At 52.0% G+C, this 24,404-nt stretch overlaps 2 protein-coding genes across 2 annotated transcripts in view; one reads left to right on the top strand and one right to left on the bottom strand.

Annotated features, from left to right (window-relative positions):
- Positions 1 to 365: 365 nt before the first annotated feature.
- Positions 366 to 24,404, bottom strand: part of LOC147646456 (uncharacterized) — a 44,227-nt gene continuing 20,188 nt past the window's right edge. Inside the window, exons 2-3 of the mRNA XM_086873435.1 lie at positions 2,712 to 2,847; positions 366 to 2,486 (exon numbers count right to left, since the gene is read on the bottom strand). Coding sequence (XP_086729561.1) covers positions 1,647 to 2,372 — 726 coding nt within the window. The 5' untranslated portion in view covers positions 2,373 to 2,486; positions 2,712 to 2,847 and the 3' untranslated portion in view covers positions 366 to 1,646. The remainder of the gene's footprint in view (positions 2,487 to 2,711; positions 2,848 to 24,404) is intronic.
- Positions 15,123 to 22,100, top strand: LOC147646458 (uncharacterized). The gene is made up of 2 exons (XM_086873436.1): positions 15,123 to 15,211; positions 20,114 to 22,100. The coding sequence occupies exon 2, from the start codon at positions 20,141 to 20,143 to the stop codon at positions 20,861 to 20,863; it is 723 nt and encodes a 240-aa protein (XP_086729562.1). The 5' UTR covers positions 15,123 to 15,211; positions 20,114 to 20,140; the 3' UTR covers positions 20,864 to 22,100.

Genomic DNA, 24,404 nt, shown 5'->3' with positions numbered 1-24,404 from the left:
GTGGACACTGGGAGGGAGTTTGGGGGTGCTGGGTGTCACTGGGAGAGATCTGAGTGAGCCTGGAGGGGCTGGAAGGAGATTGGGGATTGGAAAGCAGGGATTGGGATGAGGTTGGTTGTGCTGGGAAGAGACTGGGAGGAGTCTTGATGAGTCCTGGTGGGGCTGGGAAGGGACTGGGAGAGGGTTTGGGGGTCCTGGGGCAGTGGGGGGAAATTGGGAGGGGGCTGTGGGATCCTGAGAGGAACAGGAGGGGCTCTGCTGGGTCCTGGGGAGGCTGGGAAGAGACTGGCAGTGATTTACCAAAATAGCAATATTGATCCAGTATCAATATCAATCTGTTAATGGACAAAAAACCTCTCCAACAGTTTAAAGTTACAAAGTGGATGTTTAATCACAGCACTGGGCGAGTGCGGGAGTCACCCCTTAATACGCACTGCAAGTTGACAAAAGATTCCAGTGTCTATTTATGTACAAAAGTCTTAAATACCCAAAATACTAATACATATTAATACCAATACATATGCATAATGCTAACATTTCCCATTCCCCACTTTGTATTAAAATGTACGGTAATGAGTTTAAAAAGTCATTCTGCCTGCGTGATGGGCGCTCTAATTTGAGGAGGAGGTCATTTTGGCAAGGAGGAATCATCAAGTGATGAAGGAAAACCGCTCTTCCTCACTCTCACCTTTCTACCTTTACAATGGTTAACATTACAAATGACATTTGGTACAACTCCAGTTTCCTCCCTTGTGACTTTGAAATGGGTTTCCAGATGTAAGGTCTGTGATCTTCCTGAACCCATTTATCAGTTTCTCTTTTCTCATTATAAGCACAGAAAAACAAACACACAGTGAAAGGGAATTTTTTACCTCAGTCCGAGATTCATTATCTCAAATCCTGCTTCTCACTTAATCATTAACTCTAACTACTTCCAGCAAGGCCTGTCTCTAGCTGAGATCTCCAAATTTTCTAAAATACCTAATTTTTTGAAATTAATTAGTCCAAAGGAGGTTTCAGAGGGTCCTGGGTGGGCTGTGGGAGACTAGGAGGGTCCTTGGAGGGGCTTGGGGTGTCTGTAAGAGGTTTTGTGGGTCCTGAACCCTGCAGACACCCAGGGATGCTGTGAAATGCTGCCTGCATCAAGATGCTGACAGGGATTAGAGTCTCCGTGTTGGGTTTCGTCTTCCTGGCACTGGGGCTCGGCTTCTGCCTGCGCAGGAAGGTGAGGGGGGGTCCTAGGGGTGGTGTCCTCCGCCCCCCAAGAGCGTGTGTGCTCTCCTCAGGCCCCCCAAGCCCGGTGTCACCCCCTTTTCTCTGCCCACAGAGCTCCTGAGGCAGCAGGAAAAGGTTCTCTAGGATTAAAAGTCAACAAATCCACTCTCCCCAAGGAATTCCCATTGTTGTTCTGTGTCCCAATGGATGTTCCTGCACCTGTGTTCATCCAGGTGCCCACAGGGAGCCAGAAAGATGTGGAACCTCCCAGCCAGGTGTCTTCCCAACACGCATCACCAGGACCACGGATCACCAGGGCTCTGCCCAACGGGGGTCACTGGGGATCATCCAACGCCCATCCTCCCATGGGGGATGGAGCTGGAGCAGCGCACGAAGCTCTTCCCGCATTCGGGGCACTCGCAGGGCTTCCCTTACTGGTGCCTCCGTTGGTGTTGGGTCAAGTGATAGCCCCTGGAGAAGCTCTTCCCACACTGGGGACACTCGTAGGGCCTCTCCCCAGTATGGATGCGCCAGTGGACGGTGAGGGTGGAGTTGTGCTTGAAGCCCTTCCCGCAGTCGGGGCAGCGGAAGGGCCTCTCGTCTGTGTGAATCCGCTCATGTAGGAGGACATGGGAGCTGCGCTGAAACCTCTTCCCACACTGGGGACACTCGTAGGGCCTCTCCCCAGTGTGGATGAGCTGGTGTTTTCTCAGGTCAGAGCTCCACCCAAAGCTCTTCCCACATTCCAAGCAGGTGTAGGGCCGTTCCCCCGTGTGGATCACCTGGTGTTGCATCAGGTTAGAGATATCTCTGAAGCTCTTCCCACATTTTCCACACTCATAGGGCTTTTCCCCAGTGTGGATCATCTGGTGCCGGATCAGGTGGCAGCTGTGGCTGAAGCTCTTCCCACATTCCCCACACTCGTAGGGCTTTTCCCCAGTGTGGATCCTCTGGTGCTGGATGAGGTGGGATCTCTTTCTGAAGCCCTTCCCACATTCCAAGCACTTGTGGGGCTTCTCCCCCAGCTCTGAGCTCCGGCTGGATCTCTGGCCGTGTTCCTGGCACTGGGGGGATCTTTCCTCCTTGCAGCTCCCTGGGCTGGGTTTGCAGCCCTTCCTTGTGTGGCACCTCCAGGACTTTTCCTCCGCCTCTTCCATTTAGACACGGTATGAAAATTCCTGATTAGGAGGAAAAAAAGACAGGAGAGAGCCTTGGACTGGGGGTTCCTCCATGCCCAAGTTCATCTCAGAAAGTCATTTGGCATCTTGTGTCTGTAACAAACCAAAACACCAAGATTCAGCCCAGACATCCTCCAAACATCAAAACTAGATCAAAAAGATCAAAAACTAATCAAACACCAAATTCAGGCAAAACCCCCTCCAGCATAGAAAGATTCAGCCCCTGCAAAAAGACAAAGCACCAACATTTAGCCCAATAAAGCTCAGAAACAACAGGATTCAGCCCAGTGAAAATCGTGGATCCCCCTCTCCAGTCACCTGCTGACTGTGGGCAGGGAAACACTCCTGGGACTGCGCACACAGGGAGGGAGGAACCTTGTGCTGCTTCCTCTTCCTGCTCCTCCTCCTCCTCCTCCTCCTGTGGCCCAACTCTTGCTCACACCTCTTCCTCCTTCTGTAAAACCCAAGATAGATATTTTGACCATTTTGTTCCTCAACCCTGCTTCTCCCTCCCTTCTCCTCCTGCCCCCAGGCCCAGCACCCACTGCCTCCTCCCTCTTCCCCCCCAGTCCCACAGCATCCCACCGCAGGGGCACGGATGCAGCTGGGCCAGCTCGGCCTGGGGCAGCGCTGGGCTCTCGGCCGCTTCCGCCCGCACTCGCTCCCCACTGCAGCCGCTCCCGCCACCACAGCGCGGGGGGGCCCGGCCTTGGCGCTCCCCCCTCCCACCTCCCCAAATTCCCCTCCAGGGGGGCGCCAAGGCCCGGGGGGAGGGGCGCAGGTGGGATCCAGGTAGGACCATTGAGGGGACAATATGGAATGCTAGAAGGGCATCCTGGACAAAGGGATGATGACCCCAAAATATCTCTCAAGAGTCCCTTGGGAGCATGTGGAGGTCGTTTGCACATTCTCCCAGAGCTAACTAGGGACATGGACACCCAGGGGGGCAAGAAGGGAAGTCCAGAAGGGATTTAGACAACAGGGGATGGATGGTGTTGGTGTGCTGGGAAGGGATTGGCTGAAGGGGAGTGTGCAGGAATGTGCTTAAGGCAAGAAGCAGCAGGAGGAATCCATGGGGTAAGAAAAAGGATGATGGAAAAGAGGAGGAAGAAAAAAACACTGAGGATTTAGATGTGTTTCAGAAGGGTCTTATCCTCAGAATTTGCCAGCTGACTCAGATCCTTTGTATCCCAGTTTTCCAGGACAGGAAAACAAGGAGGTGAGGATTTCAGGGGGTTTCTCTGAGCTGGGAGCGGCAGGAGCGGGCGCAGAGCTGCGGCACCGGGAGCACGGGCTGGGGGCCTGTGGGGAGCTGTGGGGCTGGGCCGGGGCTGTGGGGCAGCCGGGGCTCAGCGCCGGGCGCTGCCTGAGCCCAGCACCCCCCGGGCAGGGCCGGCAGTGGCCCCCGGCCCCCAGGAGGCTGCGGGACGCCCCGGCCGCTGCCCGGCCCCGTGGAGCTGCCGGCCCTGCCCGCCGGGGGGGCCGCCTTTGGACACTGCGGCAGGACAGGGACCGGCTCTGGGATACGGGCTGGGGAGGGGAGCCTCAGCACAGCCAGCACGAGGAAGGAACAGCTCACAAATGGCGATTAGACCTGCAAGGATCCACATGATCTTTTAAGCATTTCCTGGTGGGTCCCTGGAGAAAGGAAGGGTTTTGCAGAAAGCTCAGCAGCTGCCACACGATGAGCACCCACAGGCACTGAGGGGGCTGCAGCAGCGACAGAAGAAGCCCCTGCAGCACTTGCTCACAAAGGCTCAGCAGCTGAATGCAGCAAGGGATGAGCAAAAGGCCAAGCTGAAGGCAAAGGCCATGGCACAGTTCCTACAGCCCCTGAGGGATCAAGCCCAGGGCCCAAGGGGGCCCCAGCACCCAGGGGACACCCTCGGCCACAAGCACCTGGCACAGGCATTGCCCTCCTGGCCAGGGCACAGCCCACCCAAACAGCCCCTGGCAAGGAATCAGCCTTCCAGCTGCAGGGCACAAGGACACTGCAAGCACAGACAGCAGCACCCTCAGCACCAGCAAGTCCAGCCCTTGATGGACACGCATTCTTAGCGGTGGCACAGCTCCCATTCCACCAGGGACCCACCACACTGCAGCCCTTGGGAACATCCAGGGTGGCTCTGGATCCAGAGGAGACCTTTCCTGATGGACACAGGGGCCTCTCCATCCACTCAGAATCTTACACCTAAGGGGAGTAAATTGTTAAGGAATATTTTAATTATTAAGGCACTAAGTGGGAAAGATGAGCAGGTGTGTTGTATTCAGCCACTATTAGCAGATGTGGGGGTTTGGTTTGAAATTCAGGAATTTTTATTTGCTCACAGTTGTGATTGTAATTTACTGGGAAGGGATTTGATGGCTAAATTTGGAATGCAAATTAAAGTTGCAAAAGGTGATACAGAGGCTGGTTCTGTTGTACCTCTGTGTCAAATGTCTGGCAGAGCCACGGCTGAAGTGAACCCACAAGTGTGGGCAGACCCAGGGAAATTGGCAAAATTAGATATGGAGCCTCTCCAAATTTCCCTGAAGCAACCAGGACAAGAGGTGTCCAAAAGCAATCCCCTGTTCCAAGGGAGGGAAGGAAGGGCTCACAGCCTGTCTGGGAGTCCTGCTCAAGGCATGGCTTGGGCAGCCAGGGATGGCTTCCTAGAATGCTCCTATCCTGCCAAACAAGAAATCCAATGGAATCCACAGAATGCTGCAGGACCCAAGAAGAAGAAATGAGATGATGAAACCGAGCCACCCCACACTCTCAGATCCTTACACCAGCCTCAACCAGGTGCCCTCCTCACACTGCTGCCATTCACAACTTGATGCAAAAGATGCTTTCTGGGGATCTGCCCACTTCCAGAGGATGCAAACACAATTCTGCCTTGGGCTGGCAACAAGAGGTAGATGGGAAAATGCTCAAGACATGGACGGTCCTTCTGCAGGGATGCACGGAAGCACCGGCCTGACTGGGGCAAGCCTTGCAGGAAATATCAAAGGAATTGACCTCACCCCCAGGGACTGGCTTAATGCAGGATGTGGAGGACTTGATCCAGTCAGGAGGACAAGGAGAAGAGGTACAGGAAGCCTCTGTGAAATGGCTTCATTTTCAGGCTAAAAAGCAGCTTTGCTGCTTTGCTTTTTCTGAAAAAAAAGGAAGAGCAAATGGTAGAGAAAATGTTAAATATTTGGGACCTATTTTGACTGAAGCTTTGTATTGTATTGACCCTGAGAGGGCTCAAGGAATCTCAGAAATAATGTGACCCAGGACTAAAATGGAGCTGGTACAATTCCTACAATTAACAGGGAATTGCAGGAGATGAATTGAGGATTCTCTCTTCTAGCCAGATCATTCTGTGACTTTTTTAGCCCTAGATAGTCTCAATATTATGGAGTGGACATAAGAAAGAGAACAAAACTCAACAAAATGAAAAAAATAAAAAGAGTGATGCCCCAGCCATGGCTCTTCCAGACTCAGAAATCTGAATTGCAAGGGAATATTAAACAGGCCACCCCTGAGCCTGCACTGAAGGCAACGCAGCAGCAGCCAGGGCTCCCCAGCGGGGGAAGCCCCTGGGCCTGCCCACAGATCCTCTGCTCAAATCCTTGGCCTGGGCACCCTCCTTTGCCATCTCCAGCCACTGCGGGACAATCCTTGCTCTCACTCTTGCAGCTTCAGGCCTTTCTGTGCCTGCCCTCGCCACAGCTGCTGGGGAAGGCACCGGGACAATTCCACTCTGCCTCTCAATTACACTCACACTCTGCCCTGCCTGGGATTAGCTGCTGGCAAAATAGACCAACTTGAAAATGGCTTCAAATCTTATTTCTCTCAAGGCACTTTGTTTGCATTTACCTTGGGGAAAGGAATTTTAATGTTTCTTTTCCACCACTCAGCAGAGATGAAATTAACATCTCAACAGACTGGGAATAGCCCAAAAGATTCCCACCAAGATAACGACCATCAACAAAACATCAACACCCAGCAGCAAACATCAACCAACATCTACCCCAGACACTGCTCCAGGCACAGCTGGAGACACCTGGTCTGGAAAAGGCTGAGCAGGAAATCCAGGAGTGCCCACCTAATTCCCATCACAGGCACAGAAATCCGGCTGCAACAGGAAACCAAATCCTAACAACTCCACACCTTCAAACCAATGAACATTAAACCAATGGATTTCTATGGGGTCAGACTGTATGAATTTAGGAAAAATCTAGTCAAACTCATGTGTCATGGAATGATTTTCACAGCACACCCAGCCTAAGTGTGGATTTAATGATTTCTTTTGCACATCCTGGCCAGAATCACGTTGTGCCTTGACTCTCTAGCACTAAAGACATTGTGGGAGACTTTTTGATTTTTGCAAAGTTTCAGTGAAAGGATTACAGCATTCGATTTTTTTTTTTTTTGTAATAATCCTGATTTTATATTGTCAGTTCAGTTTGGGCCAAGGTAGGGAGAATCAATTTTTAGGCCGAGAGGGAAGTAGGAAAAATTCAATTGCCTTGAAAATGTTTTGGGAATGTTTGTGCCTGGCTCATAGTGATGGCAAAAATTTTATATGGGTTTTTGGATGTGGAATTTTAGGCTGTTTCTGAAAACCAGAAGAGCTTTAAAGGTGAGCCTTTATCTCATAAACACTTATTAGAGTACTGTTAAAAAAATAAACCAAAACAAAAAACAACCACATTGTGGCACTAACAAATGTGAATCATCCCATGACTGCCCTGGAAGAGAAGCTTTGTTCCAAGCAGCCAGGAGAGGAGCTTTAGAAATGCAAATTAACACCGATGGGCCAAAGCCTGCACAATGGACATGAGGCTTCCTACCTGGGGGGAACTGAGCTGATTCTTTCTGCCCCTCAGCCCAAGCTCTGCCTGCTTGCACAGATGGAATTTGCACAGATAAAGGCACAGCCCATTGTGAGGATATCTGACTCTGCAGCAGAAATTGTTTAAGCTGCAAAGGAAAACAGAAAATGGAGAATGTTGTGAAAACTTCGCTAAAACAAGTGAGGGAGAATCATCCCCGTCCCCGCTCCAACATGTGCTGTCACTGTCTATGTTATATAGGGTGTATCAGACCACTGGGGTTTATTTGCTACAAGTTCAGGGAAACCAGTTGGGAATCCAAGTATGTGATGATTTAATGAGAGAAAAGCTGACAATTGATGCAGCCCTGGCTGGAGGGAGCACCCAGAAATGGGGAAAAGATGAACGGCCACCAGAACAAATCCTGCAACACCACGGACCAGACCCTGGGAACCCTGATGAATTCATAGCAGGTACCAGAGAAACCATTTCTCATTTCAATGGCATAATTAGATTACAGGATGTCATTGAAATAATAACCAACCACACAGCTCCAGCTCCTGACCTTCCCCCCAACCAATCCACTCAGATGAGGAACACAACATTTCACCATGGGATGGGATCACATTATCTATTAGCAGAAGGAGACAGAATTTCTGGAAAAGTAAATGACTCAAACTGCTGTTGACAAATAGATGAGAACAGATACCAAAGGAAACAAGAAAGCAGCTCATGAACCAGACCAAATGAGGAAAGGATGGGAATGGGAAACATTTTTGTGCTTCCCCGGCAGACCATGGGTTAAACAAATGCCAGACGGAGCTGTCCCCCTTCAAATCTACACACCAAAAATCCTGTAACTCAGGGATTCCTCCCAGAAAAAAATCTGCTAGGATCACCCCAAATTGAGTGAAAGGGGGGATGGGACCCCCAGACGGAGCAGGAGGGGCCTGGAACCCCCAAATCCAAGCACGGGGGAGGAGGCTGGAGATTGGAGGGACGATTGGGAAGGGGCAAGTGGGAAAAAGAGAGGGCTGGGACCCCCAAAGCGTGGGGGAGGGTGCTGGGAAACCCAAATTGCATTGAGTGGGGTCAATGGATTGGGGGAAGGAGGAGAAAGGGGGAGAGGAGAGGGAAAGGTGGGGCTGGGATGAAAGAAACGTGGTTCCCCGTCCCCGCAGCACTCGATCCCTGGAGCGATTCCCTGTGGCTTGTGGGGAGGAAGATCCGCATTGGGGGGTCCCCAAGCCCCCTGCCCATCCCAGCGTGTCCATCTCGCTGGTGCCCTCCAGCTCCCAGCCCGGCCCCGGCCGCCTGCTCTGCTCCCTGATGGATTTCTCCCCTGCCCACATCCAGCTGAGCTGCTCCCAGGGCCAGCAGCAGCTCTCGGGCCACGTGCTGGCCACTGCCGTGCTCCCCAGCGGGGACTGGAGCCAGCAGCTCCTGGTGCTGCTGGAAACCGCCCCCGGCAATGCGGGCTCAGCTCCAGCTGCCAGGTGGAGCACGGCAGCCTGGAGCACCCCCTGAGCCGGCACTGGGGCACGGCCCGGCCCCCACAGCGCCGGGGGCAGGGGCTGGCAGGACACGGAGGGGATTTGGGGCTCCTGGCCTTAACTGGCAGCCCCTCCTTGAGAACCCCTCTCCCCCTGGCCCAGCTCCCCTCATCCCCCTCTCCCAGCCCTTTCCCACCGGCTCCCGGCCCCGCTCCGCTCACCCCAGAGCTCCTCGCCAGCAGCCGAGAGATGGAGGAGGAGGAGGGCAAGGAGGGGAAAGCGGAGGAGCGGGAGGAAGAGGAGGGGTAGAGGAGGAGCAGGAACTGCAAGAGGAGCAGCAGAGGAGGCCCCATGAAACAAAGAAATTAAGAAGAAACGTTTAAAAGGGGTGTCTGACAAAAACCAGACCCTGACACCCTAATCCACAAGAACAGGAAAAAGAGTCAGACTGCAAGATAAGATAAGGAGCTGGAATACACAAACAAGATGCAAAGACAAAGGCACCACAGGATAAAGGAGATTCCTGGACCCTAAGCCGGAGGAAACGGATTTGAAGTCCCCCTCCCCAAAAAAAAGCGGCCAAAGGACTGAAAGGGGCACAGGGCTAATTTTAATATGAAGTGAAGACAGGCGGGGTTAGGAAATTAATATGTATTAGCCGTATCGTGTAAACCTGCTCTGTAAAGGATAAAAAGGGAAAACCCAATCAAAAGGGTGTGCATGCATTTTGGAGGAGATATCCCCCATGCACCTCAGCGCTGAATAAATTCATACCTGCTCTTATAACTACTCTGTGAGTTATAGAGTTCCTTTTATTCCGCAAATCACCCAGGTGCGTCCATCGCTCTCTGGATCTGCAGCCCCTTCGCGCCGGGAGCATCGGGCCCCGCAGCCCGCAGCTCACCGGGGACGGGAACCTCGCCCCGAAGGTCTTGGGCCGTCCTGGCAGGATTTGTTTGCAGGGGAAGGGATATTTGGAGCTCACTCGAAGTAGCTTTGGGGACCCCTGTTCCTTTTTCTGGGGCCGGGCCGGGCAGAGCGATGTCTGGATCTTGCAGGACTCCAAAGCTGAGCTGAGATGCCCGGTACCGGCAGGGGAAGGGGAGCAGCGAAAAGGGGGGAGCCCCGGGAGCCCCGGAGCCTGAAATGGGGGCCTGGAGATGGGGGACCCCGAGAGCCGGGAGTGAGGGGAGCCTGGAGAAGGGGCAGCCCGGAGAAGGGATGAGCCTGCAGAGGGGGAAGCCCTGGGACACCAAAGTGGGGACCCCAGGAAAGGGAAACCTCAGGGAGGGAATTTTTCCTCTCAGTCCTGATGCTTTGGAGATTTTCATGGACACAAGACACCTGAAGACTTCTAGAGATGGACTCAGGCAGGAGGAACCCTGAATCCTAGGTGGTCACCCCTTGTTTTTCCCCCCAAACCAGACTTCTCATGCCCAAGCATTAGAGGAATGGAGGAGAAGAAGGCAGAGAGGAAGATGCTCTGGGACCCCCAGGCAACAACAGTCAGTACAACAGTGGAGGCAAAAGCATCATCACCAAATCCATCTGCCCAGAGGGCAGAACTGGTTGCCTTAACCAGAACACTAGAATTAAGTGAAAGGAAAAGGGTAAACATATGGACTGGCTCAAAGTATGCTTTTGGAGTAGTGCATGTACACAGAGCACTGGGGAAAGAAAGAGGACTGCTGTCTTCTCAAGGCACACACATTAAACATCAAGATGCAGTCCTGCAATCAATAAAAGCAGTACAAAAGCCTGACGAAGTAGCAATCATGCACTGCAAAGCTCACCAATCAGGAAGCTCCAAAATTCATGAGGGAAATCGGAAAACAGACTGGACAGCCCGACAAGCTGCTCGAGAAGTGCAAACTGCAATGGCATTGATACCTTTAAAAACTAATGTATCTCAATTCAATTTACCCACAGAAACAAAATATTCAAAAGAAGATGAGAAATTGGGATGTTCACTGAATGCACAGAAGAATTCAGAAGGGTGGTATGTGACTACACAGGGACAAGTAGTGGTACCCCCCTTGATAATGAGAGAAGTTCTACAAATTAAACATAACAAATGTCATTGGGGTGCAGAGGCATTGGTGAAATTGTTAAAACAAAATTTAATTTCAGTACGGATGTTAACAATGGCAAAATCAGTAATGTCAAAATGTGAAATCTGCTTAAAGAACAATCCAGTGGCTCGACGACAGGCACAATTAGGGAAAATTCTGGTAGGAGTAGGACCAGGAGATTATCAGCAAGTAGATTTTGTAGAATTACCAAGAACTCAAGGATACAAATATCTATTGAAAGGGGTTGACACATTTTCAGGATGGCCAGAAGCTCTTCCCTGTCACACAAATCAAGCAAAGGAGACAGTCAAGTGGTTACTGCAAGAAATCATTTCAAGATTTGGGGTGCCTCTAGGAATATCATCAGATAGGGGCCCACATTTCACAGCCACAGCAGTGAGGGAGGTGAGTAGGTTACTGGGAATAGCTTGGCATCTCCATACACCATGGAGACCCCAATCCAGTGGACAGGTAGAGAGGATGAATCAGACATTGAAGAGGCAAATCAGCAAAAGATGCCAAGAGGCTAAATTGCAGTAGCCACAAGCTTTACCAATAGCACTGCTGAGGATTCAGATAAAGCCTAGAAGCGGGATGTCAGTCAGTCCTTATGAGATATTGGATGGGAAACCATATGAATGCCCTGAACCTAATCCAAATGTACATGTTACAGGGAAGCAAGAGGTGTAGAATTATGTTCTGTCTCTTGGAAAAGCTCGAGCTCGGCTTCGGAGCACCCTTGTGTGGAACAGGCCGCTGACTCTTGAGAATCCAGTTCATGACATCCCCCCGGGAGATGAAGTGTACGGTAAAAGCTGGAAGGAAGAACCATTAAAAGAAAGGTGGAATGGACCCTATCAGGTACTGTTAACTACCTTGACAGCAGTCAAAGGAGCTGGACTGGATCCCTGCATACATTACACCAGGGTGAAGAAGGTTTCCCCTGCACTGTGGACTGCACAAACTGTAGGGCCAACAAAGCTGCAGATGAAGCGGGTTTGATTGTTTCAAATGTCTAGGTTGCTAGTGACTGTAATGGTGATTATTTTATGGCCTTTAGGGCCATCAGTTGGAATCAATGTTACCTTGGGATGTGAAATGCAAAAGGATCAGCTGACAACTCTTCATTTGAGAATGAAGAGGGATGTGGGGGTGCAGCCAGAAACACAAGTGATAAAAGTCTCTCATACTATTCAGGCAGAAAATGGGATGATTGGATTAATTAAAGATTTTGCTAACGTGCAAAACACCAGCAAAATAACTGCCTGTCTGCCAATACCAAAGGCAGCAGGAGACCAAATAAATTGGAGAATTATAACATCAAAATTACCTGAAATACAAAAGAATAAAAATGAAAATGTGAGCTTTGTACTGCATATAGATTACGAGTACCCAAATAAGACAGTGTTTGAAAATGCTGTGAAGCCAAAGTATTCATCTACATGGGATTGTCATGAAAATGGAGGAAAGTATGAACCAAAACTAGGCTGGTATGGGGGATTAGGGAATTATGGATGGTGTTATGAAAAGACAGCAAAGGTCATTAAAGAAAAGATTCCAGTATTGAAGTGGAAGTGTGAAGGACAGGAAGGAAAAGATCGGGCTGAAGCTTGGGACAGTGCATGGGCAATGAGTGGGCTTCAGAAATTCCAATCTATGGCAGATAGCCCTTGGTGCATTAAGTGGGAAGGCTCAGAAAATGAAACAGATACAGGGGTATGGAACACTGCAACCAGTAGTAGAATGGAGACAGACAAAGTGAATTGGTGGGAATGGAACAAAACTTAGGACTGTACTTCTGATGATGAAGAAATAAAACAAATGCCACCACTCGTGGTAGCTCTGCAAATTGGATGTGCCTGCAGAGGAATCAAACATAAACAAGGTGAAACAAATGACAAGATAGGACAAGTGATCCAAAAGGTAATATGTAGCACAAGTACAATTCAGAGTCCAGGCCAATTTGGATGGGCAGCAAGCGATGGCACCTGGACAACACATTTGCCTGTAGGTGAAAAAGTAAAAGAGATTACTTTAGGCCTCCCCACCTTATGCTCAATTTGGAAAAGGTCCCCATTCAAGGGAGAACATGAACTTCTGCAAATAAGGACAAGACGAGAAGTTCAGGAAAACAAAGCTGAAGATGAAGAAAGATGGCAGGAACCCTCCAGTAGTGTAAAATTTCATTGGGCTCTGGAATCCTTGTTTGGTCCAATAACAAATTATAACAATAGAAAGATGTTGTACAAACTTACAGGTCAGGTAGAAAGATTGGCAAGAGTTACCAAAGAGGGATTTAGAGAGCTAAATGTACAATTATAAACCACAACTAAAATGACCCAGCAAAACAGATTTGCTTCAGATATGTTATTGTTGAAAGAACACGGAATATGCGGGTACCTAAAAGGACAAATTGATCACTGCTGCATCCACAGCCCAAATGGAACTGCAGATGTAGAACACGACATTAATCCGTTAAAACAAATAGAACATGAAGCACAGAAAGAGAGGGAAGATCTGACCACAAGTTGGGTAGATAAAATTTTTGAAGGGTTAGGATGGAATGTGAGCTCCTGGATCAAATCTATTCTTGAGAGTCTGATAATCCTACTAATTGTGTTCTTAGCAATCTGGTTAATCTGTGCAGTTCTGAAAGGAGAGAGAAAGAAAAGAGTATCCTGGAACCAAAAGATAATAAAGGCACTGACACAGGACAGAGATCCACATCCACATTTGTCATCTCCAAGTCCTCCAGAGTGTAACAACGCTTACGACAACTGTGGATTCAAAGACGAACATCAAGTATAATCTCAGAAAAAGGACTGTATATAGTGAAAGCATCACACTTATTATAGTAAAATAAAATATTTTTAAAGGGGGGAAATATGGTACTATGGGGTTAAATGTTTCTGAAAATGTTTCTTCAAATCATGTAGAGGTAGGCCACAAGAATGCTTCGTATTAGGGATGGTCTAGCAAGCTGAAATGTTTATGGTAACGAGAACTGGTACTTGGGGTCTCCAAGATACCCACCCAGAGATAAGATTCGGACATGTTCATAAAAGGATGAGCTAACTCTCATGAAGCAATATAGATAGAGTTAATGAAGCAATATTAATGAAGCAATATTGATAAGGTTGTTATAGTGATTATTGCTACAGCTGAAATTGTAGAAATATGTGCACTTTGGAAAAAGACAATGGAGCTAGATTTGGGTTGCTGATACCCCCAGTTCCTGCACACTTCAATAAAGCACCTGCATATAATCAGTCTCTGATTATGTGTGTTCCTGAATGCTAATAAAGACAGACCAAAAACTTCCAAAACACCAAAAATCTGATATCCCCCCAAAATAGAAAGATTCTGCCCCCACAAAAAAAACAAAACACCAACATTCACCGCAATAAAGCTCAGAAACACCAAGATTCAGCCCCGTGAAAATCGTGCATCTCCCTGCCCGGGCACTCGCTGCATGGGGGGTGAGGGGGGCAGTGAGGCCGGGCCGGAGCAGGGGGTGCCTGAGAGAGGCCCCGAGCCCGGCAGAAGCCCCTGCACAGCCATGCAAGTGGCTCCTGGCCGGACTCGGGGATCCCCCTGGCCATCCCCGCTGGAGCAGCCTGGTCCTGAGGGACTCAGGCCCCTGCGAGGGACCCCAGGCTGCAGCAGGACAAGGATTCCTGGCCCTCAGGGGGAGGCAGTGACATGACCTGACTGTGACCCCCATCCCTGTGCCTCTGGGCGGGGAGGGGGACGGAGAGGGGCACAAAGTTAAGCCCGGGAAGGAGGGAGAGCTGGGGGGAAGATCGATTTCCGTAGGAATTACTTTGCTTCTCGTTTTCTTCCTCTGACACGTCGGAATAATAAATTCAATTAATTTCCCCAAGTCAGGTGTGTTGTGCCCGTGACCAAGGATTGAACTGTCCCCACCCTCATCCACACCCCCGAGCCTTTCCTTGAGTGTTCTGCTCCCCGCCCGGGACAGGAAGGAGAGTCACAGAGTTTTGGCCTCGCTCCGGCATGCCCTGCTCCATCCCGGACTCACCCCCAGCTCCCAGCGCCCTCAAGCTCCCGGGCACCCCGAGCTCCCGGCGCTTCAGCGCAGCGGCGCTTCCTCGGCCTCCTGCCCGGGCCGGGCCCAGCGCCGGGGCCGCCCCTCAGCCCAGGGGTCCGAGAAATGGCGGAGCTCAGCCCAAGGCAGGCGAGGCCGTGCCGTGTGCAGAGCCCGCCGCTGGCTGCGATTGGCTGCTTCTGCCGTCACTCGTGGCTCTGGCGCGCGCTGATTGGGCAGAGCGGGGACAAGCCCAACCCCGCTGGCGCCCCCAGGGCGGCCGTGGGGCAGGAGAGCCGCCATTGCCGGAGCGTCTGTGCGGGCCCGGCAGCGGCGGCAGCAGCGGCCGGAGCCCGGTGAGGCGGCGGCGGAGCTCGGAGGCGGCCCCGGCCATCGCAGGTGGGAGCCGCGCTCGGTTCTGTGGGGGCTCGGGGCTCGCTGCGGGCCCGGGAGGGGGCGGCAGGGGGCTGTGGCGGGTGGCTTGTGCCGTGGGCGGCCCGTGTTGGCCCTGGGCTGAGGGCGCTGCGGGAGCGGCTGCCCGCGGTCTCCTTGCCGCTGGGGCCTCGGCAGGAGGCGGTGGCGGAGCAGCGCTGGCTCGTCCCGCTTCGTGTCGGGAGGCCGGAGGTGGCTGCGCTGGGCCCGGGGCCGGGCGGGAAAATTCCCGGCGCCAGAGGTTTGTGTGGCCCAAGGAGCCCGAGGAGTGGTGTGCAAGTGACTTTATTGCTGCCCAAAGGGAGAGGCCATGGGGCATTTGCCGTGCGCTCTCTCCAGGTGTTGGAGGACGCGGCCTCGTTTTTGTCCTGATTTTCCCGGCCGCATGTCCCTGTCCCTTTGCCCAACACTGGCCGAGGTGCTTGGAAGGTTCAGCCTTCCCGATCCTCCTGCTGCATGTCCTTTTTGTATAACATCCTGTGAAAAACGAAGTTCACATAATTTTTATCGAATTAAAAGTTTAATAAAAAAAGAATTAGGAGAAAAAAATAATGTATACAGATCCGGCCGGGTGTCTCTGCATTCAGCCAAGAGAGCAGACCTTACTAACAAAGGATTGTCTCTTAAAAACAGAATCCTACTACATGTCCTTACATTCTTATACATATTCATACATTCTTCTTAGGATCTTTGGTGTTCTTCTGTTTAGTTTTCTCTTGCCCCCTTCTCAATGGATCAATCCTCTTGGCGCCATCGAGATTTACATTCCCTGATACCAGAAATGCAATAAATTCCTCCCTCCCACAGTTTTGGTCACTGCTGTCTTCATCTGGATAAGATAGTTATAAAAGAAAAGAAGATCTCCATCTTTTTCAGTCTTTGGGTTCCACAAACAAAAGTAGTTTTTGTTTTAATGCTATGTCCTAGCTTAACATACATGTATTATACCACTATTTCTAAGTTTCATTAATAACAGAAATAAAGAAGACTGTATTATTACAGCTAAATTTTCTAATGTTAGACATATAATATTCATTATAATACTTGTGAAAAGCCAATAATATGATGTGCATATATAACAATCCGATATTCCTAGCTCTGTGAAGTGTTTGTTCTTTTGGAAGTTCAGGAATGTAGCAGGACTTGGTCTGAGCAGCAGTCCTTGTCAATTAGTAACATTTTCTGAAACTGGTGATTTCTCCTATTGTTTCCTTATGTACAAGTCCCTGGCCCCATCTCCAAGCAGATTCACTCATTGCCTCTGTTTTTTCTTCCTGGGTGTTCTTTGTTTTTGGGGTTGCTCTCAGTGCCCTCATTCTCTGTCCTTTTGTAGCCGTTTGTGGCTCAGGAGGCCTGGCTGCCACCTGCATCCCCTTGCTCAGCTGCTGAATGAGCTGCACTCAGCAAGGTGTGGTGCATGGTAAAAAGATGAGAGTTGCTGTAGCACATGAGAGGAGAAACAGCATTTGTTTCACCCATGGTCTGCCAGGGAAGCACAAAACTGTGTCCCATTCCCATCCTTTCCACATTTGAACAAGTACATGAGCTGCTTTGCTATTTCCTTTGTTATCTGTTTTACTACTTTTCCATTGCCATCCATTTGCCACGAGCAGTTTTAACTTTTAAACTTTTTTAAACTTAAGTTCTCCCAAACCTCTCCTTTTTCTGCTAAAAGGTAATCTGATCCCATCCCATAGTGAAATACTGTGTTCCTCATCTGAAGGGATTGGTTGGGGGGAAGGTCAGGAGCTGGAGCTGTCTGATTCGTTATTTTTTTGGTTATTTCACAGAGGCTTCCTCTACTTCTTCTCCTTGTCCTCCTGACTGGATCAAGTCATCCACATCCTGCAATAAGCCAGTCCCTGGGGGTGAGGTCAATTCCTTTGATATTTCCTGCAAGGCTTGCCCCAGTCAGGCCGGTGCTTCCGTGCATCCCTGCAGAAGGACCGTCCATGTCTTGAGCATTTTCCCTTCTACCTCTTGTTGCCAGCCCAAGGCAGAATTGTGTTTGCATCCTCTGGAAGTGGGCAGATCCCCAGAAAGCATCTTTTGCATCAAGTTGTGAATGGCAGCAGTGTGAGGAGGGCACCTGGTTGAGGCTGGTGTAAGGATCTGAGAGTGTGGGGTGCCTCGGTTTCATCATCTCATTTCTTCTTCTTGGGTCCTGCAGCATTCTGTGGATTCCATTGGATTTCTTGTTTGGCAGGATAGGAGCATTCTAGGGAGCCATCCCTGGCTGCCCAAGCCATGCCTTGAGCAGGACTCCCAGACAGGCTGTGAGCCCTTCCTTCCCTCCCTTGGAACAGGGGATTGCTTTTGGACACCTCTTGTCCTGGTTGCTTCAGGGAAATTTGGAGAGGCTCCATATCTAATTTTGCCCATTTCCCTGGGGCTGCCCACACTTGTGGGTTCACTTCGGCCGTGGCTCTGCCAGACATTTGACACAGAGGTACAGCAGAACCAGCCTCTGTATCACCTTTTCCAACATTAATTTGCATTCCCCGTTTTGCCATCAAATCCCTTCCCAGTAAATTACAATCACAATTGTGAGCAAATAAAAGTTCCTGCATTTTAAACCCATCCCCCACATTTGTTAATAGTGGCTGAAGAAAACACACCCACTCATCTTTCCCACTTAGTGCCTTAATAGCTAAAATATTCCTTAACAGTTTTCCCCCCTTTTATTGTAAGATTCCGATTGGATGGAGAGGCCCCTGTGTCCATCAGGAAAGGTCTCCTCTGGATCCAGAGCCACCCTGGATGTTCCCAAGGGCTGCAGTGTGGTGGGTCCCTGGTGGAATGGGAGCTGTGCCACCGCTAAGAATGCGTGTCCATCAAGGGCTGGACTTGCTGGTGCTGAGGGTGCTGCTGTCTGTGCTTGCAGTGTCCTTGTGCCCTGCAGCTGGAAGGCTGATTCCTTGCCAGGGGCTGTTTGGGTGGGCTGTGCCCTGGCCAGGAGGGCAATGCCTGTGCCAGGTGCTTTGGCCGAGGGTGTCCCCTGGGTGCTGGGGCCCCCTTGGGCCCTGGGCTTGATCCCTCAGGGGCTGTAGGAACTGTGCCATGGCCTTTGCCTTCAGCTTGGCCTTTTGCTCATCCCTTGCTGCATTCAGCTGCTGAGCCTTTGTGAGCAAGTGCTGCAGGGGCTTCTTCTGTCGCTGCTGCAGCCCCCCTCAGTGCCTGTGGGTGCTCATCGTGTGTCAGCTGCTGAGCTTTCTGCAAAATCCTTCCTTTCTCCAGGGACCCAGCAGGAAATGCTTAAAAGATCATGTGGATCCTTGCAGGTCTAATCGCCATTTGTGAGTTGTTCCTTCCTCGTGTTGGCTGTGCTGAGGCTCCCCTCCCCAGCCCGTATCCCAGAGCCGGTCCCTGTCCTGCCGCAGTGTCCAAAGGCGGCCCCCCCGGCGGGCAGGGCCGGCAGCTCCACGGGGCCGGGCAGCGGCCGGGGCGTCCCGCAGCCTCCTGGGGGCCGGGGGCCACTGCCGGCCCTGCCCGGGGGGTGCTGGGCTCAGGCAGCGCCCGGCGCTGAGCCCCGGCTGCCCCACAGCCCCGGCCCGGCCCCACAGCTCCCCACAGGCCCCCAGCCCGTGCTCCCGGTGCCGCAGCTCTGCGCCCGCTCCTGCCGCTCCCAGCTCAGAGAAACCCCCTGAAATCCTCACCTCCTTGTTTTCCTGTCCTCCAAAACTGGGATACAAAGGATCTGAGTCAGCTGGCAAATTCTGAGGATAAGAGTCTTCTGAAACACATCCCAATCCTCAGTATTTTTTTTCTTCCTCTTCTTTTCCATCATCATTTTTCTTACCCCATGGATTCCTCCTGCTGCTTCTTGCCTTAAGCACATTCCTGCACACTCCCCTTCAGCCAATCCCTTTCCCAGCACACAAACACCCTCCATCCCCTGTTGTCTAAATTCCTTCTGGACTTCCCTTCTTGCCCCCCTGGGTGTCCATGTCCTTAATTCCCTCTGGGAGAATGTGCAAACGACCTCCACATGCTCCCAAGGGACCCTTGAGAGATATTTTGAGGTCATCATCTCTTTGTCCAGGATGTCTTTTTAACATTCATTTTTTCCCCACAGTGGTCCCACTTGGATCCCACCTGTGCCTCCCCGGGCCTTGGCGCCCCCCTGGAGGGGAATTTGGGGAGGTGGGAGGGGGGAGCGCCAAGGCCGGGCCCCCCCGCGCTGTGGTGGCGGGAGCGGCTGCAGTGGGGAGCGAGTGCGGGCGGAAGCGGCCGAGAGCCCAGCGCTGCCCCAGGCCGAGCTGGCCCAGCTGCATCCGTGCCCCTGCGGTGGGATGCTGTGGGACTGGGGGGGAAGAGGGAGGCGGCACTGGGTGCTGGGCCTGGGGGCAGGAGGAGAAGGGAAGGAGAAGCAGGGCTGAGGAACAAAAGGGTCAAAATATGTACCTGGGGTTGTGCAGAAGGAGGAGGAGGAGTGTGAGGAAGAGTAGGGCCACAGGAGGAAGAGGAGCAGGAAGAGGAAGCAGCACAATGTTCATCCCTGTATCTGCAGCTCCCCCACCCCAGGAGCATTCTCCCCCCCTCCCGCCAAATGCAGTAGGTGACTGGGGAGGGGAATAACCATTTTCACGGGGCTGAATCTTTGTGTTTCTGAGCTTTATTGGGATAAATGTTGGTGCTTTGGTTTCTTGCAGGGGCTGAACCTTTCTGTTCTGCAGGGTGTTTTGGCTGAATCTCGTTGTTTGATTAGCTATTGATCTGTTTTGATGTTTGGAGGATGTTTGGGCTGAATCTTTGTGTGCTGGACGTTCTTATAGACACAAGATGCCCAGTGACTTCCTGAGATGAACTTGGGCAAGGAGGAAACCCCAGTCCAAGGTGCTCTCCTGTTGTTTTTTTCCCCCCAACCAGGATTTTACGTTCCCAAACAGTGTTGAGATGGAAGAGAAGAAAAAGCCCCAGAGATGCCGCACAAGGAGGGTCTGCAAATCCAGTCCAGGGAGCTGTGAGGAGGAAAGATCCCCCCAGTGCCAGGAACACGGCCAGAGATCCAGGCGGAGCTCAGAGCTGGGGGAGAAGCCCCACAAGTGCTTGGAATGTGGGAAGGGCTTCAGGTACAGCTCCCAGCTGATTGAGCACCAGAGGATCCACACTGGGGAAAAGCCCTATGGGTGTGGGGAATGTGGGAAGAGCTTCAGCCAGAGCTCCAGCCTGTGGAAACACCAGAGGATCCACACTGGGGAAAAGCCCTACGAGTGTGGAAAATGTAGGAAGAGTTTCAGAGATATCTCCGACCTGATGAGACACCAGGTGATCCACACAGGGGAACGGCCCTACACCTGCTTGGAATGTGGGAAGAGCTTTGGGTGGAGCTCTGACCTGAGAAAACACCAGCTCATCCACACCAGGGAGAGGCCCTATGAGTGTCCCCAGTGCGGGAAGAGGTTTCAGCGCAGCTCCCATGTCCTCAAACATGAGCGGATTCACACGGACGAGAGGCCCTTCCGCTGCCCCGACTGCGGGAAGGGCTTCAAGCACAACTCCACCCTCACCATCCACCGACGCATCCACACTGGGGAGAGGCCCTACGAGTGTCCCCAGTGTGGGAAGAGCTTCTCCAGGAGCTCTCATTTGACCCGACACCAACGGAGGCACCAGTAAGGGAAGCCCTGCGAGTGCCCCGAGTGCGGGAAGAGCTTCGTGCGCTGCTCCAGCTCCATCCCCCATGGGAGGATGGGCGTTGGATGATCCCCAGTGACCCCCGTTGGGCAGAGCCCTGGTGATCCGTGGTCCTGGTGATCTGTGTTGGGAAGACACCTGGCTGGGAGGCTCCACATCTTCCTGGCTCCCTGTGGGCACCTGGATGAAAGCAGGGGAATGCAAATCCAACAGGATACAGAATGACAGTGGGAATTGTTGACTTAAAATCCTTTTAACCTTTTGCCACTGACTCAGGAGCTGTGTGGGCAGAGAAAAGGGGGTGACACCAGACATAGGGGGCCCAAGGGAAGCACACACGCTCTGTGGGGAGGGAGGACACAATCCCTGGGATCCCCCCTCACCTTCCTGCACAGGCAGAAGCCGAGCCCCAGTGCCAGGAAGATGAAGCCCAACACGGAGACTGCGATCCCCGTCAGCATCTTGCTGTGGGCAGCATCTGTCATCATCCCTGGGGGGGTTTTCAGGGGTCAGGACCCCCAAAACCTCTCACAGACACCTCAAGCCCCTCCAAGGACCCTCCCAGTCTCTCCCAGCTCACCCTCGACCCTCTGAAACCTCCTTTGGAGTTAATAATATTAAAAAATTAAGAATTTTAGAAAAATAAGAGATCTTAGCTAGAGATAGGCCTTGCTGGAACTAGTTAGAGTTAATGATTATTGAGAAGCAAGATTTGAGATAATGAATCTCAGGTAAAAAATTACTTTTCGTTGTATGTTTGTTCAGCTGTGCTTATAATGAGAAAAGAGAAACTGATAAATGGGTTCAGGAAGATCACAGACCTTACATCTGGAAACCCATTTCAAAGTCACAAGGGAGGAAACTGGAGTTGTACCAAATGTCATTTTTAATGTCCACCATTGTAAAGGTAGAAAGGTGAGAGTGAGGAAGAGCGGTTTTCCTTCATCTCTTGATTACTCTTTGCCAAAACAAAGCCCTCCTCAAATCAGGGAGCCAACCACAGAGGTGTAATTACATTTTAAATTCATTACTTTGCATTTTAATTCAAAGTGGGGAATGGGAGGTGTTAGCATTGTGAATATGTATTCATATTTTGGATATTCAAGACTTTTGTAAATAAATAGACACTGGAATCTTTTGTCAACTTGCAGTGCGTATTAAGGGGTGACTCCTGCACTCACCCAGTGCTGTGATTAAACATCCACTTTGTAACTTTAAACTGTTGGAGAGGTTTTTTGTCCATTAACAGATTGATGTTGATACTGGATCAATATTGCTATTTTGGTAAATCACTGCCAGTCTCTTCCCAGCCTCCTCAGGACCCACCAGAGCCCCTCCTGTTCCTCTCAGGATCCCACAGCCCCCTCCCAATTTCCCCCCACTGCCCCTGGACCCCCAAACCCTCTCCCAGTCCCTTCCCAGCCCCACCAGGACTCATTGAGACCCCTCCCCTTCTCTTCCCAGCACAACCAACCTCATCCCAATCCCTGCTTTCCAATGCCCAATCTCCTTCCAGCCCCTCCAGGCTCACTCAAATCCCTCCCAGTGACACCCAGCACCCCCAAACTCCCTCCCAGTGTCCACCAGGACCCCCAGAACCCCATCCCACCCTCCCCAACATCCTTTAATCCCCTTCCCAGCCATCCTAAGCACCTCAATCCCTTCCCCAGTTTAAACCAGGCCATCTCAAACTCCCTCCCAGTTCCTCCCAGCACAGCCCAATCCCCCTCTGGGCCCCCCCAGTGCCTCCCCCGCTGCCCCCGGCGCTGTGGGGGCCGGGCCGTGCCCCAGTGCCGGCTCAGGGGGTGCTCCAGGCTGCCGTGCTCCACCTGGCAGCTGGAGCTGAGCCCGCATTGCCGGGGGCGGTTTCCAGCAGCACCAGGAGCTGCTGGCTCCAGTCCCCGCTGGGGAGCACGGCAGTGGCCAGCACGTGGCCCGAGAGCTGCTGCTGGCCCTGGGAGCAGCTCAGCTGGATGTGGACAGGGGAGAAATCCATCAGGGAGCAGAGCAGGCGGCCGGGGCCGGGCTGGGAGCTGGAGGGCACCAGCGAGATGGACACGCTGGGATGGGCACTGGGAGAGATGGGTGACGAGTTGTGTGGCATTGAGAGGGATTGGGAATGGACTGGCAGGGACTGGGATGGCACTGAAAGAGATGAGAGTGGATACTGGGACACTGGATGAGGGCGTGGAGGTCTGGGAGTGAAGTGAGAATGAACTCGGAATAGACTGGGAATGGCCTAAAAAGAAGTGGAAGGGACTGTGGGGCCTCTGGGCGGGACTGTGGTGACACTGGGAGGGACTGTGGTGGCACTGGGCGGGACTGTGGTGGCACTGGGAGGGACTGGGAATGAAGTGCGCGGCACTGGGCGGCCGAGTCCAGCGCGGGGCTCTCGGCTCTGTGGATCTGCCCAGCAACTGATGAGTCATCAGAGAGGCGCGCTCTGATTGGCTGAGGGGCGAGAGGTGCACGGAGGGGCGAGTTGAACAGGCGTGGTCACTGGGAGAGGCTGGGATGGACTGGGAGAGGCTGGGATGGACTGGGAGAGCCACGGGAGCCACTGGGAGGGACAAGGGGCCCCGGGGATGGGCACACGGAAGGCTGAGGGCTCTGGGGTGATTCCCAGGGAGGTTTGGAGGGACAAGGCCGGGCCCCTCTCTGTGCCCCGCGAGCAGCGGCCCGGACAGAAAAGTTCAGGAGCGGGAGGAGGTGTTTCTCAAGATTGATTTTAATCCTCATTCTCCTGGTCTGATTTGCTCAGTCCTAAATTCAGTTCATTTCCCCGTGTCGGGCTGTTGTGCCCCTGATGGTGATCCCTGAGTGACCTCTCCCTGCCCTTGTCCCGACCCACGAGGATTTGGATTTGTTTCAGTTCAGTGGAATTCGTGGTGATTTGGGGGGAGCTGGAGCAAAGCAGCTGGAAAGCACAGTGGGCTTGACAGGGACTGACCCAGGGCAGGAGCTGGGGCTGCCTCGAGTGAGCTCTCACAGTGTGAACCTTCATGGGGTCTTTCTAAGGGAATTTTGTTGAAGTTTGACATTCTTTATTAAAAAGCAGAGTCACAAGTGGAGCTCTGCTTTCAGCTTGAAATGAGGGGATGGAACGTGGGCATTGGGACTTCTGTAACCTCAAGATGTTCCTTGATCCTGGACACTTTAGCTTTGGCAATCTGAAGCCCTTCAGCAGCAATGTCTCTGCCACCCCCTGGTTTCTGGCTCAGACCCAGCTCGCAGCTTGGACAAGGTCTGGGCTTTGTCCTCTTGAGCTTCGGGAGCCTCCCGGGAAGCACCAGCCCTCCCCAGCCCACCCTTGGTAGCACTTTTTCTTTTCTCTCTGCTGACGATTTTATCCCCAAAACTGCCGTGGGAACATTGTATCCAAGCACATCCTCCAGCGCTGCACTTTCCTCCTGTGAATTCCCTGTGCAGGGAATGTGTCTGTGCTTTTCCCTGCTCTGTTCACTGACAAACAAACCTGAGCCCGTGGGACTGTCAGAGCTCCTCCATGCAATGAAATCAGGTT

Source organism: Cyanistes caeruleus, unplaced genomic scaffold (assembly GCF_971803275.1).
Source record: "Cyanistes caeruleus unplaced genomic scaffold, bCyaCae1.hap1.1 HAP1_SCAFFOLD_98, whole genome shotgun sequence".
Lineage (NCBI taxonomy): Eukaryota > Metazoa > Chordata > Aves > Passeriformes > Paridae > Cyanistes > Cyanistes caeruleus.
Note: the sequence above shows the minus strand (reverse complement) of the source record. Positions and strands in the feature narration are given on the sequence as shown.